Raw genomic sequence first — 16,857 nt, 5'->3', positions numbered from 1 at the left:
ATCTCTTTCAGTGCATCAATGTAGAGTGGCCGAGAGAGCTCACCGCACTGCAACTGAAGAAAACACACTGTAAATGGACAAGACACCAGGAAATTTAGAAAACATTTTCATCAATTTGACAACACATGTGCTGCCAATACTCACAACGCAACCAAATACAGAAACTTGCTGCAAATACTCACAACGCAACCAAATACAGAAACGCGTTGCAAATACTCACAACACAACCAAATACAGAAACGTGCTGCAAATACACACAATTCAACCGAATACAGAAACGCGTTGCAAATACTCACAACTCAACCAAATACAGAAACACACAGCAAATACTCACAATGCAACCAAATACAGAAACACACAGCAAATACTCACAATGCAACCAAATACAGAAACACACAGCAAATACTCACAATGCAACCAAATACAGAAACGCACAGCAAATACTCAGTGCAACCAAATACCGAAACGTGCTGCAAATACACACAATTCAACCAAATACAGAAATGCGTTGCAAATACAATGCAAACAAATACACACAATGCAACCATATACAGAAACTTGCTGCAAATACACACAACGCAACCAAATACAGAAACGTGCCGCAAATACACACAATGCAACCAAATATAGAAACGCGCTGCAAATACACACAATGCAACCAAATACAGAAACGTGCTGCAAATACACACAATTCAACCAAATACAGAAATGCGTTGCAAATACAATGCAAACAAATACACACAATGCAACCATATACAGAAACTTGCTGCAAATACACACAACGCAACCAAATACAGAAACGTGCTGCAAATACACACAATTCAACCAAATATAGAAACGCGCTGCAAATACAATGCAAACAAATACAGAAACGTGCTGCAAATACACACAATTCAACCAAATATAGAAATGCGCTGCAAATACACACAATGCAACCAAATATAGAAATGTGCTGAAAATACTCACAACTCAACCAAATACAGAAACGCGTTGTTAAACACAGCACGTGTTGTCAAAGTGATGAAGATGTTTTCTTAATTTGCTGGTGTTTTTTCTATTTGCATGTATTTTCAACAGTTGCCTTGCATTGAGCTCTCTCGGCCACCATAACAATGCAATAAAATTTGTGTCGGGATGGTTTTACGAACGATTTGCATAGAAAAATGTTGTTTCAACCCTATAAGCCCAAAATCAATTCCAAATCTTTTTCTAATTCACACATACGGGCAAAGTGTCAATCCTCTCAACAAGCCTTAGATCTCTTCTGGCAACTTTTTTTTGTATTCTGTTCATGTGACATGATGTAATTGATTGCAACGGGTGATGATGATAAACAAGTGAGCGCAGTCAAACAAAACATCTGTCTGTGAGACTCGGATGAAGCAGCACAGTTAGCAGGCGTTTTAGCCAATAGCGGACTGTCTATAGTCATTAAATCTGGCTTTCTTGTCTCCAGGGAGAGCCAATCACCTTCTGCGAGAAGAGCTTCGTGGCACACCGCTCCAGCACCATGAGAAGTTTCCTTGCGATGGCCGTGAACCTGCAACTCTTCAAGCAGGTAAAGTGGAAACGATGGAGGAGATTTTCAGTTTTAAGCCTCAACCATAAATTACTTAAAAACCACATTTGTAGTGTTCCTGATTTGTTCATTTATTAGACAAGTTTATGATATTTATATAGATACTCATTCAACATAGTGCACAATAACTCCAAGAGGATTACTGTCTTGCTTAGACTTGAACCATCTCTCCCTCCAACTCTATTTATAGCCATGATATCGAGCCTCTTTCCTTCCCCCTCCGCTAAAGTCTTAATTTATACCCGGAACGAGCAGTTGCGCATTTAATCACATCTCCGTCTTGACGCGCCATCCACATAACGTTCCCTCCAAAAACCCAGATAGTGACCAGCAGTTCAAAGACATCTCCACCTCCCGCCCATGCAGTAGCTCCGGGAGAGGCCTTATATCCAACTTGGCCGTACTGCAAAAGGCCAGCACCGCAGTGCCCCGTTCTGACCATGAACCACATCCGCTTGGAGGCTGGCCCTGCCTAGAAACGAGTAGAGGCTGGCTGCCAAGAGATTGCGGGGGTAGTCTGTCAACGGCGACCTGCTTTCTGTATCCTAACCCCCCCCTCCACGGCTTCCAGCGCCTGATGCTAACTCACGATCACCCTGCCAACGAGAGAGAGAGAGCAGCGCTCTGGCATCTCCCCATCTCCCTGTCTGCACAGGTCCGGTTAACTGGTTCTTCCTCCAGACTCTCATCACTACCCCCTTGACACCTTCAGATGCAGCGTTTTTTTTAATGCGGCGTAGTTGCATTCAGCAAATTTAGTTGCTTGGAAACGTTTTTCTAGCTAGTGATTATGCCTTTTGTTCATGTCATAATTAAATGTGAAGATCACAAATCTATTGTTATATATTCTAGTTTTCAATGCATTTACCCTTAACACATGGCGTTTTGGAACATTTGTACACCGTTAACCCTCTGATGGTCTTCGTTTAGCAGTCACACTGGGGGCCTTCCCGGTCATAAATGACCGGACACCTAAAAATGAAACTTCCTCCATCCCAGTAAAAACCAATGCAATTTATTTTTGTTCTATAATATTTATTCTTTTTAATTTAGAATTTTGAGACAATTTGATTGAACTTATTAATATTTATGCAATATTTATAGTCCATTTTTTGACATTGAAAATAATGTTTTTTTGTTTTGTTTTTTATTTAAAAAAAAAAAAATTCTATGCAGTATTTTCGGGTAAAATAGAGACTAGGCTTTCAGAAAAAAAAAAAAAAAAAAAAAAATTCATCAATTTATTAATCATAAAATTAAATAAAACATGATATTGCATGGGTTTACCACTAGATGCCTGTATAGCTCTAAATGGAGATGTTTGTGAATTCTAGTTGTTTTTGGACCAAATTACTTACTTTTAAGATGTGGATTGAATGCATTTTTTTAGAAATTCTCAAATAATACTTTTTGCCAAGGTTTATAACATTTTATTAATTATTATTTTAATAATTTTAATAATTATTATATTAATTATATATACATATATTAATTATAATTATTAGTTATGTTATGTTTTTCACTCTTGATGTTTTAGAGCTTCACCCCTTCATTGCTGAGCATTTTTTTTCTGCATCGTGGCTGATTTGTAGAGAATTTTTGTGTTTTTGTCAATTTCCCATTCATTTCCTATGGGGGTAATTTTGACCGAAGACCAAAATCATAACTAATTTTTTTACGACCACTTAGCATGCTCGGATCATGAACTCAATTTTTTTGTGTGTTCACATACCTAATGCCAGAAAAGTCACCAAGTTTCGTAACATTCTGATGAAGCTGTGATTTTTAAAAATTCAAAACAGATTTTTGTAATCTGAATTTATTGGTGTGTATGTGTATAAACGTGTGTTTGTATGTGTGTGTGTGTGGGTGGGTGTGAATTTTTTGCACTCTTGATGTTGTAGAGTGTCACCCCTTTACTGCGGTGTACTTTTTTTTAGAATCGTGTCCGATTTGTAGATTGTACAGACAAAAATTCAGAGAATTTTTGTGTTTTTGTAAATTTCCCATTCATTTCCTATGGGTCGGTCATTTTTGACCGAAGACCACGAGTGTGACTATTTTTTTTACGACCACTTAGCATGCTCGGATCATGACCTCAATTTTTTTTTGTATTCACATACCTAATGCCAGAAAAGTCACCAAGTTTCATAACCTTCCGATGAAGCTGTGATTTTTAAAATTTCAAAACAGAAAATTATTCGGTCAGAAATGACCGAGGACCATCAGAGGGTTAATATAGCATAATGAAATAAAGAAATTTAGAAAACAAATGTCACCAACTCCATCATCAAGTGTTTGTTCCTAGATACTAGTGCTGGAGATTTCTCGATTTCAATCGATTCTTATTTTGAAGAACTTAAATCCCAAGAATCGATCTTTTAGTCTATGAACGTCACTAAATATTAATTTTAGCGCACCTGCTATCCAATAAATCACAATAAGCTTTGTTACTTTTGACAAACAATAAATATCTTTAATGTGCCGTGACGGATCACTGTAGCCACTTCAGTTCAAGCGTGCATGAACCGATCATCTCTTCCTCTTTACTACTAGTTAAAGCATGACATAAACATTAATGAACATCAGAAGGTATGTTAAAAGATATGATACAACTTAACGAAATGTCAATGCTCAATCAGTGTTTCAACCGCGGAAAGACACAAAAAATAACAGCTTGTAAAAAATGTCACGTAACATTTACCTCAGAAAAGCCATTTAATGTCCAAAACCTCTTTAGTCAGCTAGAAAAAAAGGAACTCTATAGAGAAGCTTTGTGCTGAATATATATGCACTGTTACTGTTACATATCTATTACATGTTTTGCTTAACCTGTTCAATCCACATTTATTTGTATAGCGCTTTTCACTATACATATCGTTTCAAAGCAGCTTTACAGAAAATGCATGTGTCTCCATCACTCTATTATCAGAGGTGACTGTGTCCGTTATATAGTTAATAAATTATATAAATCCATCATAAAAACATGTTTTTATGCCACCATATTTCAAAACTGCATTGAAGTAGAAACATAATTATATATCATTAAAAAGTCATTGACAATTTTGTTATAAAAAACGATTTAAATGTAAGTTGTTAATTTTAACCATTGCTATTACAGTAATGTACCAGTTGACAGGGTTCCCTGTATAGTTTATAGCATTAGTTGAGAGTGACTTTTTTCACTTGAGAAAAATTGGCATGTACTGTAGCTGATATGTATTCAAAATGAATTGATATCGAATCGCACACTTGTAAATTGAAATCCAATCAAATCATGAAATTTGTTTCAATACCCAGCTCTATTAGATACCAGCCTTTAAATATCTACTAAATAAGCAGATAGGTAGGAGCAGTGTCCAATTAATGGGGCGAGAGTGTGTCTGTAACGCGATACTGAAGGATGAGGGTTTTGGATAGGTGTAAATTTGACCTGATCACATGCTCTAATTGGGTGTCTGAGGCTGAACCCTGTGGTCCAATCACTCATTAAAGAGATTGTAATGAAGTTACCCTGTAGCAGAGTCCAATGAAAGGTGCTGACCCCTAGAGATGTCCTCACCCTGTTATTGGGACACCGGAGACCTGTTCTGGCCCACTGTTACTCCAGTGGTCCCATTAAAAAATAATGTTTTCTTCTTGGCGGTTCAAAGCACTTGTGCAGAAATCAAGAAGCACATCCGATTTATTAGTGGTGCATCACTATTGCTCTACTTAGGCTTACAACAATAAACAACTTCAAGGTAACATTGGCTGAAAAGATGTGGAAAAAAAACTTTAACTTCATACATTTCTAAAACAGTATATATGCAAGCATTTCAAGAATATTTTATATGCGTTATATGAAATAAAATATACCATGTGCTAATGTATACATTTAAACATAAAATGATGCATAAATACAAGCATTTGTCTAGTACCTTTTAGTAGATGTTATTAATTAATCCTATAAGGATGCAAAAATTGTCAGATTAATAACTTTAATAAGTTGGAAGACTAAATAAACTTCCATAAACTTGAGAACATTTATATATTCCTTAATGTCTTAGCTTTGTTTTTTTGAGTTTATAGACCATAAAATAAAAATAAATATGAACAGAAATTCAAATTGTATATACAATTATAGTTTACACAAGAACCCATATTTTGGGTTCTATATTTATCATCTTTACATTGTTTTATCTGTATTCCTTTACATAACATCTTTATTATTTATCTGTATTATATTTAGTTTCGTGAGTTTGTTTTATATATTTAAAATACATTTTTTATATCAACTTTTCCACATCCTTCCAAAACAATCTTTAAATCTTTCCAAGACATTGACATAAAAACAAAAATCTAGACTGAAGTTTGACTAATATGATCTGATGTTATATATTCGGAAAATATTTTTAATATCTAATTATCTATTATTTTTTCATTTTTTGGTTCGTTATACTTGTATACATATTTTCAAATCATGTTTATTTTCATACTTCTGAAAATTAAATGTCACAGGCCTAGTTTTAATGGGCATATTTATTAGATCCCTTTTATGTCCTCTACGTGACAAGAGAGGAAATTAAACTTCCCAAAAGGCATTGCTCACACAACATTCTCCTCTGCCATGTTAATCCATCACCTGATGTAAATTACACACAGTGACCACGTCTGGAGCAGTCTTAGATGGAATTGTTTTGGTGTTGTTCTCCATCCCCCTTCTTCCTTAATAACCTGTGATACTTTAATTTATGGCGGCAGTTCATTGAAGGCAGACTGGCCAAATTAAACGCAGGAAGGGGCTTTACAGACGTCTATGAAGAGGAGATCACAGAGGGGGGCTTCTGTAGAAGTGAGTGCCACCTCTCCATCTTTCAATGAGTGAAAACAGCTCGCACACACTCGCACTACTTTTACCCTTGGGAAACAGTTGCTACAATAACATTAGGCATTTTGAAATGTAACATTTAAAGGAGCTCTTCCAAAATGAAATTTCCGTCATTATTTACTGACTTTGGAATACAAAATCAGAAATCTTGAAGAAGGTTCATGCTGCTCTTTTCCATACAAATAAAACAGAAGTGACCAGTTGTTAAAGCACAATGAAAATAAAATAAATAAAAACCCTCTATAAAAGGCATGCCGGTTTGGAATGAAACAAGGTTGAGTAAACGATGACAGAATTTTCTGTTTTCTTTTTTGTTTAAAAGTTGTCAAATTCCTTCTAAACCTGTTTTATTATCAAAATGGAAAACAGCTGTGCTGCTCAATAATTTTGTAGAAATTTTCATTTCTATTTACATTTATTGGAAATAGGAAACATTTGTAGCATTATAAATGCCTTTACTGTCACTTTTGATCAATTAAATGCATTCTTGATGAATAAAATGACTAATTTCTTCTAATATTTTTTGATAAATAATATTTTGTTCTAAATGTATTATTAACACTCTCATGCGGTTCTGTTTCTTAGGTAATTCAAGGTCTTATCAACAGTGGATTCACACCAAGGTGGTAAGCAGCAGGCAATTATTCTTTTTTTCTGCTCATAATGTTAATGTTAATTTCGGTTGAATAATTAAGCCCAAAGCAGCTGAGCGCCTTTATTATTTCCCGTCGTTTATGAGGTGATGAAACATATCCAGTTGAGCGAATCGCATGAAAGTGGAGATGCGATGCCAGGGAAGATGGTGAAAACTGTGGCGTGGGACAGTTAAGATGTTGAGACAGGCTTGATATGATGTGACAGCCAGTCATCGGAGATGACACGAGACTTCTGGCAGGAAACACAGCCATTACTCGATAGATTGAACAAAAGAAAAGGACTCTTTTCTTCTCTCCTTCCCTCTGCTGTCTTCCTCTCACCTCTCTCTGCGCTGTCTCTCGCGCCTGTTTTCTTTTTGACTGTCTCTTTGCGTTCCCCCCCCCCCCCCCCCCCCCCTTCTATCCGTCAGCTGGAGCCGAATTAGTTCTCTGGAGTGCCTTTTTCAAAAGGTTTTGTGTAAAGTTCACCTCTTCTGACTGACACAAATCCATAAGAAAAGGGCCGCAGCGCCATCATGTCGGTCAAGGCTTTGGGATGTAAACTCGGCAGCATCCCGCGCATTACCGTGTTAGCCTGGCAGCATTCATCTGGTAAAGACCGATGTTACCCGGGAACGAGAGATAAATTCCGACAAGAACATACCTTTCAATAAGAGCTTCCTAGAGCGTCACTCTCTCTGGTTTCACACTTGTATAAAGGGAACAGAACTGGTTAATTGTTTGTTTTAATGGCAAAGTTGTTTCTCATTGCTTTGGGGCAAAACAAAGGTTTTGACAGGAGGAACAAGGTGTTTATTCAGCCGTTAATGATTTGTGATGTGTGAGTAAAAGTGTGTATATTTTATGTGAGATGTATTCAGCAAAAGTCTTACGAAAAATTCTGGCACGTTCTCTGAAAATGCGTACGTTCTCTTCTCCATAGCGGCAGAGGGCAAAACCAGTCGTGAAAAACCTTCAGATGGTAAGAACACACAAGAAAAGCCATTCTTAGCTTAGATTTATGTACCGGTAAACAATATTTGCTATTAGCAGATGTGGGATTACACTATGGGGATTCATATTGCAAGAAACAATGGCCATGTTTATATGCACAAGAATTTTGATATTAAAGGGATAATTCACCAAAAAAATAAAAAAGGAAGATATTTTAAAGAATGTTGGTTGACGGTAACCATTGACTTCTATAGTTAGAAGAAAAAAAAAAATACTATGGAAGTCAATGGCTACCGTCAACTGTCTGGCTACCCAACATTCTTCAAAATATCTTTTTGTGTTCAACAGAACAAAGAAACTCATACAGGTTTAAACAACTTGAGGGTGAGTGACAGGTTCACCTAAAAATTCTGTCATCATTTGTTCACCCTCAGGTCGATCCACACTTATGACTTTCTTCTGTTGAACATTAGAGAGATTTTGTTATATATTATAACATGTATTGTGATGTATGTGATAGCCAGTAGTGACCAATGTTGTTTGGGTCCCAATTTTCTTCAAAATATCTTCTTTTTTGTTCCATCATGTTTATGTAAATGCTTTTCAACCTGATAAATCAGTATTTTAGTTACTAGAAATTTGAGTCTTGACATCTGTCATGTGCTTGTATAAAGAATTTTGCGTCTACATTTTGGCAACCAATATATTTCATGGTTTTTCCTCAAAATCTGTGCAGAACATGTAAAAAAAATTGGATTTATGGCCTGAATTTGGTAGTATTTCACCACACTCTTGCATGCTATTGTTAAGAACATGACAGACTTAAGTTAAATTGATTAAGTTATTGTGCAGAATTACAAACATTGCAGTGTAAAGGTGCAGTAACATTAGCATTTCCACCAGAATTTAGCAGAAATTTTGAAAGAAAAAAAAAGAGGAAATTTTTCATTAGTATATTGATGAATGAAGCACAGCTCACAGAAATTTGCGTGACTAACTTGAACTTGAACGCTCTCACACGAAAATCCTGGTCATGCAGATACTTATTGAAATGAATGGATTTCGTGTGACTCACCTTAATAATTGACAATCATATTACTTTCTTTGTACTGTACTGATCATGAAAACATATTTTGAAAAACGTTGGAAACCAAACAACTTTGGAGCCCATTGACTTGTTTGGACAAAAAAAAAAATAAAAAAAATTATATATTTCTCAAAATATCTTCTTTTATGTTCTGCAGAAAAAGAAAAATCACACATGTTTGGAACAAAATGTAGTGAATAAATAATGACGTCATAAAAAAAGAAACTATCCCTTTAATATGATTCACCTCTTACTTTTTCAACCTTTCATTGTTGGTTGTAGTTAGTTTTCCACAAATTTTGTTGTTCAGCTATTGATTATAGTTTTCTCTCTCTTTTGAAAGGCCAAAGATCACGCAAAGCGGAAAATACGTGACATGAAGGGCAAGATTACCCAAAAGGTGAGTTATTCAGAGTTCTCTGTTTATCAAAACTGTGCATTTTTGTGCATTCAAAAGCCTAAAAATGCTTTCTGAATAAAGCAGCTCACTGTCTCTCACCTTCACACTCATACAGACTCATGCACACACACTATTTAAGATGGATCACGTGACTTCACCCATGGCTCGCGCTCAGGCTTGTGAAACCTGCTTAGCGCTTTGTTCGGGAGTGTACATTTCTAACAAGTGCGCCTCTGGCGATAGGCTGTCATGTCAACCCCCCCTCCCTAGCATCACCTTTCATACTTTTTGCATATTTCATCAGTGAGCGAGTGATTTCTTCAAAGCTAATGTAACGAGATGTATGTTTCCATAACACTGATGTCTTTGATAAGGCAATTGTGGCGTGAACTGTCAGGCCAGGAGCTCGGAAAGGCGGCCCAGAGGAGACGAAACCTCTCACAGTTGATACGGCGGATGTTAGCTGCTGCTGTCTGCTCTGCTTCAGCTAAACCAAAACAGATTTGAACAAGACGCTTCTCAAATGAGTCAGTGTTATTGGGTGTGCGCGCGTTGGTATAAATAATCATGCGGTCTGTTGCCGTACAAGACACAAACGGGCTTGTAGCATAACATTTTGAATAACTCACACTGGCCAAACTGGGTACATGTTAAGAAAGTGTTGTGTGCTTTCTCAGTTTCCCTCTTTCTTTTTTTTGTTTGCTTTTTGGCAGGATGCTTAAGATGAGGAAAGGTCCTTCACATTAGGGAAATTTCACTGAAAGTTCACTGGTTCAGTAAAACTCGCGTAAAATTCCCAATGCGCAAATTCCTATTGAATGGATTTCACCTGCAAAATTTCACAGAGCAACGCATTTCCCTCTCTTTTTTTGCTTTTTCACCAGGACGCGGAAGAGGAGGAAAAGTCGAGTAACATTAGGGAATATTTCGACGGAATTTCGCTTGCAAAAAAGTCCCATTGTCGATAGTGTAGCAATGCGTTAAGCAGAGTGTTTACACAAAAGTCCATTTTAAACCAAGCCGTGAATTTAAGTAAAATCTATTTGAACACGAGTGAAATCTGCATAGGGAATACTCACTCCGATTGCCTAAATTCCTATTGAAATTAGTAGATTTCGCTTGCAAAATTTAGCAGAGCAATTGCAAATGTGACAGTAGCCGCGTTTCCATTAAAGATTCGCGCAAAACTTCGCGATTTTTTTCTAAATATCGATAAAAAACTATTGCGAAATGACGGCGTTTCCATTAACCGATGTTATGTGACTAAAACGTCATTTTTTCCTCTCGCGATAAGTCATTCCAAAAATCATGGCAACGGACGTTGGTAAGTTTATATATATATCACAGCCACGTACCGCACTAGACGTTATTATTATTAATGGAAGGAAACGTAGGCGTGTTATCCAAGCATTAATGGCAAGGAAAGACCTTATACTGTGTCTGTGAGCGGCACATTTGAAGTGTTTCTGGGTTTTTCTCACTCATTTCTGCTCCGAGGTCTTGATTGTGGCATTTCTTTGATGTTTAGAATCCAGTATTTCTGTCATTCGTTTGTCTTTTATGAATTAAATAAAGAACTCCATCTCGTATTCTGTCCAAACACACCGCGCCTTCTAAGTCAGGTGACCTGTAAATGCGCAAAAACTTTCCAAACTTTCCAAAGTTTCCATTGCAGTTTTTTGCGAAATATTTCTTTTTCAAATTGCCTGAAAAACCACCTCATGCGAGCGTAAAAAGTTTTTTGCGATAAAAGCGACTTTTTGCGAAATTGACGTGTTTCCATTGAGCGCATTTTCAATTCGCAATTTCAATTTGCGCAATTTGAAGGGTAATGGAAACGCGGCTTATGTCTTTAAAAATGACTTTTCGCCCCCCTGTGAAACATAAAATGAGATATTTTGAAGTACGTTCAAAACTGGGTATATATTAAGAAAGTATTGAGTGTTTTCTCAGTTTCCCTCAGTGTCACATTAGGGACATTTCACTGAAAGTTCATGGGTTCAATAAAAAAGCAGTCAATAGTGTAGGGATGCATGAAGCACAGCTCACACAGAAGTCACTTTCAATACAAGCAGCTTTCTGTTGGTGAACGCGACGAATTTGCTTGCCTAACTTGAACTCCTTCGCTCTCACACAAAATTCTCAATGCGTAAATTCCTATTTTTAAAATTTTGCAGAGCAACGCATTTCTCAGTTTCCCTCTCTTTTTTTGCTTTTTGCCAGGTCAAATCACATTAGGGGATATTTCGACGAAATTTCGTCTATTGTCAATAGTGTAGCGATGCATTAAGCACAGTGTTTACACAGAAGTGAAGCAGTGAACGCAAGTAAAATCTCGCTCCGATTCCCTAAATTCCTATTAAAATGATTAGGTTTCGCCTGCAAAATTTTGCACTGTATGCACAAAATACTGACTGTATCTTAGGAAATGATTTTAAAAAAAAAACAAAATTAGATATTTTTTGAATTACGTTCAAAACTGGGTATATATTATGCAAGCATTGTGCATGATTTCTGTTTCCCTCTTTTTGTTTTTGCTGCTCGGCAGGATGCTGAAGAGGAGGAAAGCCCGTACTGTGAAGGTTCTCCCACCAGCACTAAAAGCCTCTCACCCAGGAGACTACAGAGGAGAGCGGTGAGCACGTACACACTCTTTCACACACTTGCACAGAGGGAAAAGGGGTTCACGGACAGTCCGCCTCCTGAAAGAAGCGGCCATTTGCACACCAGTAAGTCCGAACCGACGTGGGGCGGCTTGATTGACAGCTGTGGCTAAAGCGGCCGTGTGTAGTGTGTGTCTTGCGTGTGCGATTCAGTGATGTGTTGCCAAGCCCAGGCAGGGAAGCGGTGAGCCTCCCATAGACGCAGGAGGTGGCCTGGATTCATACCATTCACTGGCCTGCCTCCATTTCCAACCCAAATAGGCCGCGGTTGTTTCACAAAACCAGATTTTGGACTGGCAACAAGGCTGTAGTTTTGATGCATCACTAATTTTGTAAGGTAAAAACACTTTTCTAGTGTTTTCCCCCCCTGTCGTCCACTTATAAAAGCACATTATCATTTTTCATGACCGTTTTCCCATCCTCTATTGGTATTTTACATTGAACGAATGTTTTTTGCTGCTAGGTTTAGTTTTTCCTTGGTATAGTTTGTATGTTTTATTCTCCTTGCATCCTAACACAGCTTTGATCTCCAAAAAGGTCAAATACGCATGCGCCTTACTCTGTCCCTCATGCTGACGCCATGCACCCAGGGACTCCCATAATGCTCTTGCTGCATTGATCTAACCCCCCCCCCCCCCCCCCGCCCTCTCTCTCTCTCTCTCTCTCTCTCTCTCTCTCTCTCTCTCTCTCTCTCTCTCTCTCATATATATATACTGTATATATATATATAAAATAAATATATACATTTTTGGGGAAGAAGTCTCTTCTGATCACCAAGCCTGCATTTATTTGATCTAAAAAACAGAAATATTATTGCAATTTAGATATATTTTAAAATGTAATTTATTCCTGTGATTGACAAGCTGAATTTTCAGCTTCAATGATTCGGCAACATTTATATATATATAATACTTAAAAAAAAAAAAAAAAACTTACTGACCCCAAACTTTTTCACTTTATTTAATTATTTATTTAGTTAGTTAGTTAGTAATTTATTTAGTTATTTTCAGAGAGTAAATGAAAGAGCTGTGTACACGTGTCCAGCATTGACTTCTTCATGACTGCACTCACTTTTCATATAGATTTTTTTAAATAAAAATTGCATGTACACGCTAGTTATAAATTGTCTATTCAGACACACTCATCAGCATGAAAGTGTCCTTTGCTCTGTTATTCACTCTCTCTATTGAGGCTTTAACAACTGTAGCTCAGCAACACGAATGTTGATCAAAAATTCAGAGCTGAATGGTGCAAGTGTGGATTAGCTGTAAAAAATATCTCACTTCCGGCATGAACAGCCAGCCCTGGTTGCCCTTACATGCTCACACCTCCGCGTCCCGTGTCAGAAGGGCATTGGACAAAAGCCACGACTGGCCTGATCCCTTCCCGCCTGCATGCCATCGTGACCGGTGACTTTCCATCCAGCCCTTAATTAGCACGGCTATTAGTTGCATCCTTGTCGTTGGGGAGAGGTGGGGAGAAAGGAATCGGCGGCGTGAAAAGGTGTGGAGACAGAGGTCCTCCAATTAGGGCTTTTCTTAAGGTGGCGGACCGACTCCCTCCACTCGCCCGTCCCCGAGGAACCCTCTATCAGAGCTCTCAGATTCATCACATACAGTACATACGCATGTTCTCCTGCTCGTGCACCAGAGCCACAAAGACCCTCTACGCGATCAATGAGCAAATCAATCCGCTGCGCCGCTCAGTCATCGTAACCGTCTAACAGAGAACAAAAGAGCACAGGGTGACGGGGGTCTGAGCGGCAGGCCAACACGCTCTATTCTTCAATGCACTTCTGCTGGTGTTCATTAAAACGGGAGAAATGCTGCAGTGTAATGAGAGACCTGCAATATCTGATCAACCGTGGCAGTGTCCAACAGTCTAAGACCACTAGTGGAAATGCTTCTATTTTGCATTTTTGTTTTATATAATGCAATTTTCTAATCTAATATAATAAAATGTCCTTGTTACTCGTTACATGTAATTACTATAGTAATTACTATAAATTGTGCATAGTTACATGCAACTAACCTTAACCACACCCTAATCCTAAACCTATAGTAAGTACATGTAGTTAATTAATATTACTCAGTACTTAAATGTATAATTACTTTGTAACACATACAGCCTAAAATAAAGTGTTACACTTTATTTTAAGGTGTCATTGTTACAGTGTAATTATATATTTAAGTGCTGAGTAATATTAATTAACTACATGTACTTACTATAAGATTAGGGTTTAGTTTAGGGTTAGTTGCATTTAATTGTGTTTAATTTATAGTTATTACTACAGTAACTACATGTAACATGTGTAACAAGGCCACTAAAATAAAGTGTTACCAAGTGTAACCAAAACATTTCCAGTATACATTCAGTTATCTGTGGAATAAATTTGTATGATTTTTTTATTTTATTTATGTATTTAAGTGTCTCGTTTTTTAGGAGCCGAAATAAACAGGGTGATTAGGAACCCGATGCAAAGCTGACTTTACATTATAAATAAATAAATGGATATGAAATATTGATTTAGGTTGGATTAATTTTATCATGTGGGAAGAAAGAGAGCGAGTTACACGAGAGACATGAAATCAGCTCAGCTTTATGGGAAAACAAAAACAGTTTAGCGGTAGACTGTAGAATGCACAATCAACCAATCAGAATCTAATATGTAGGTATATGTTTCTTTTGATGAAGGATTATGAACGTAAAAAAATATAAATTTAATAATTGAACAACAATATTCATTGTAATTATACTTGTTGAACATAAAATTAAACAAACATAATGTATTAATACTAAAGCAAAAATAATGAATTAAAATGTGATACAAATAAAAATAACTAATATACTAATATAACTAAAAATAACTATATATAACTGTATATATATATATATATATATATATATATATATATATATATATATATATATATATATATATATATATATATAATCTTATTATTATAAAATCTCAAATGCCATCATTGTATATTTAATAACAAAGAGCTATAAATAAACACCCAAATACACAAAATATATCTAAAATAACAATAAGCTATAAATAAACAAGCAAATACATAATTTATATATAATTATATATATATATATATATATATATATATATATATATATATATATATATATATATATATATATATATATATACTATGTTTTTTGTTTGTTATATTGCTATTTTGATTCTTTTTGTGTTATAAGTCCAGTGGAGTTTCACAAATGTTATAAGAACACTTGCTGCACTCAGAGAAAAGTTGAGCTGTGTTTTGTGACTCTGGCTCACTGCGCCGAATCCATGTGGCGTACAGTATAAGGGGCTGGTTTTCAGGTCGAGCCTGAGGGCCTGTGAAAGCCAGACTGGGTGTCAGTAGCAGGGCCTGGGGCAGAGTGGAGCTGATCTCTATCTCCTGCTTATTCCTGCCGACTGAAGCTATGGGTGTGTGTGTGTGTGTGTGTATGTGTGTGTTGCGGCTGCCTCCTCTGAGTGGCACACAGCCTCTGGGGAATGACTCCACACACACACGCTCTCTGGATGAAGCCGGCAGATGGATCCCCTATAGCCGTGGCCAGTTCAGCAGCGCTGCATATTAAAGAGTCCAAAAAGCTCTGTTCACGTTGTGTATAATTCATACACACTTCCTGCTCCGGCTTGTGGGCTTCCACCTTCATTTGCATACCGCCCTAAGCAGTGACCACTGTAAACACGATTGCGTTACAGCTGCGGAAGGGTTAACGGTGTAAAAACTCTTCATGTCATGACATTTTTTAAAAGAAATATTCCAACATTTGTGGCATAATGATGATTACTGCAAAAAAAATTGACTAGTTTTCCTTGCTTTCCTAATAAAATATAATAGAGGTTCAGTGAATGTGGCCATTTTTTGAGGATTTAAAAGCGCTTATAAAAGCACTTTCGTTAATTCTTCTCTTGAAATTCTTCTCTTAGTTGTTACATGGCAATGATTTAAAACTGTATGCGTTTACACTGAAAAGGTGACTTTTTTTAAGACTAAAATCATGTTAACACTCATGTTGCTTATATTTTGTGGCTGTACAATAGATACGATGATTATTTGGCCCAATTCACTTCCATTGTGTCTCACTGTAACCCAGATTTTTTTATTTTTTTAAAGGAGGGAATTGTCTTTTTTTTGTGGTTATCAACATTTAATGCTGTCGGTTGAAACCAGAATATTATTTTAATACACATTCTTGTTAATATTCTCTTTTAAAGAAAGAAAATACTTTTGTAATCTTTCATCAAAATGATCCATCATGATGCACAAGTCTCACCCAGTGTTTTTCTTATTGAATATCCTTTTCACTCAAAACATTACAGATGTAAAATTCGAAATTCTTTTAAATGTATTTAAATACAAATTCTATTTAGATTTTGCTAAACTCATCTTGTACAGTTTCATGGCTGTTTGCATGGATGGATGAATGTGAGAACGTGTGAGACAGAGCTTTGTGAAACTGTGTAGGTCTGAAGGACTGCCAGCGTCGAGATGGATTCGTTGGGTGTCAAAAAACATTGACGTACAAATGGAGAGAAAGCGCTTTTGGCCGGTGGACGTTTCTCTGCAAACGGAGAGAAGCCGCACATCTGCATGAGACGATGATGAGACGGAGATGGCGGGGGAGAAAACCCTGT

General features: G+C 36.8%; 1 protein-coding gene across 4 annotated transcripts in view; it reads left to right on the top strand.

The window, feature by feature from the left end:
* dennd1b (DENN/MADD domain containing 1B) overlaps window positions 1–16,857 on the top strand; it is a 92,132-nt gene that overhangs the window by 69,776 nt on the left and 5,499 nt on the right. For all 4 annotated transcript variants that reach the window (XM_079890027.1, XM_079890025.1, XM_079890026.1 and 1 more), the window contains 6 exons: window positions 1,457–1,558; window positions 6,323–6,413; window positions 7,035–7,075; window positions 8,028–8,066; window positions 9,469–9,525; window positions 12,074–12,160. In XM_079890027.1, coding sequence (XP_079746153.1) covers window positions 1,457–1,558; window positions 6,323–6,413; window positions 7,035–7,075; window positions 8,028–8,066; window positions 9,469–9,525; window positions 12,074–12,160 — 417 coding nt within the window. The remainder of the gene's footprint in view (window positions 1–1,456; window positions 1,559–6,322; window positions 6,414–7,034; window positions 7,076–8,027; window positions 8,067–9,468; window positions 9,526–12,073; window positions 12,161–16,857) is intronic.

Source organism: Squalius cephalus (genome assembly GCF_949319135.1).
Source record: "Squalius cephalus genome assembly, chromosome: 13".
Classification (NCBI taxonomy): Eukaryota; Metazoa; Chordata; class Actinopteri; order Cypriniformes; family Leuciscidae; genus Squalius; species Squalius cephalus.
This window is presented reverse-complemented; position numbering and strand designations above follow the sequence as displayed.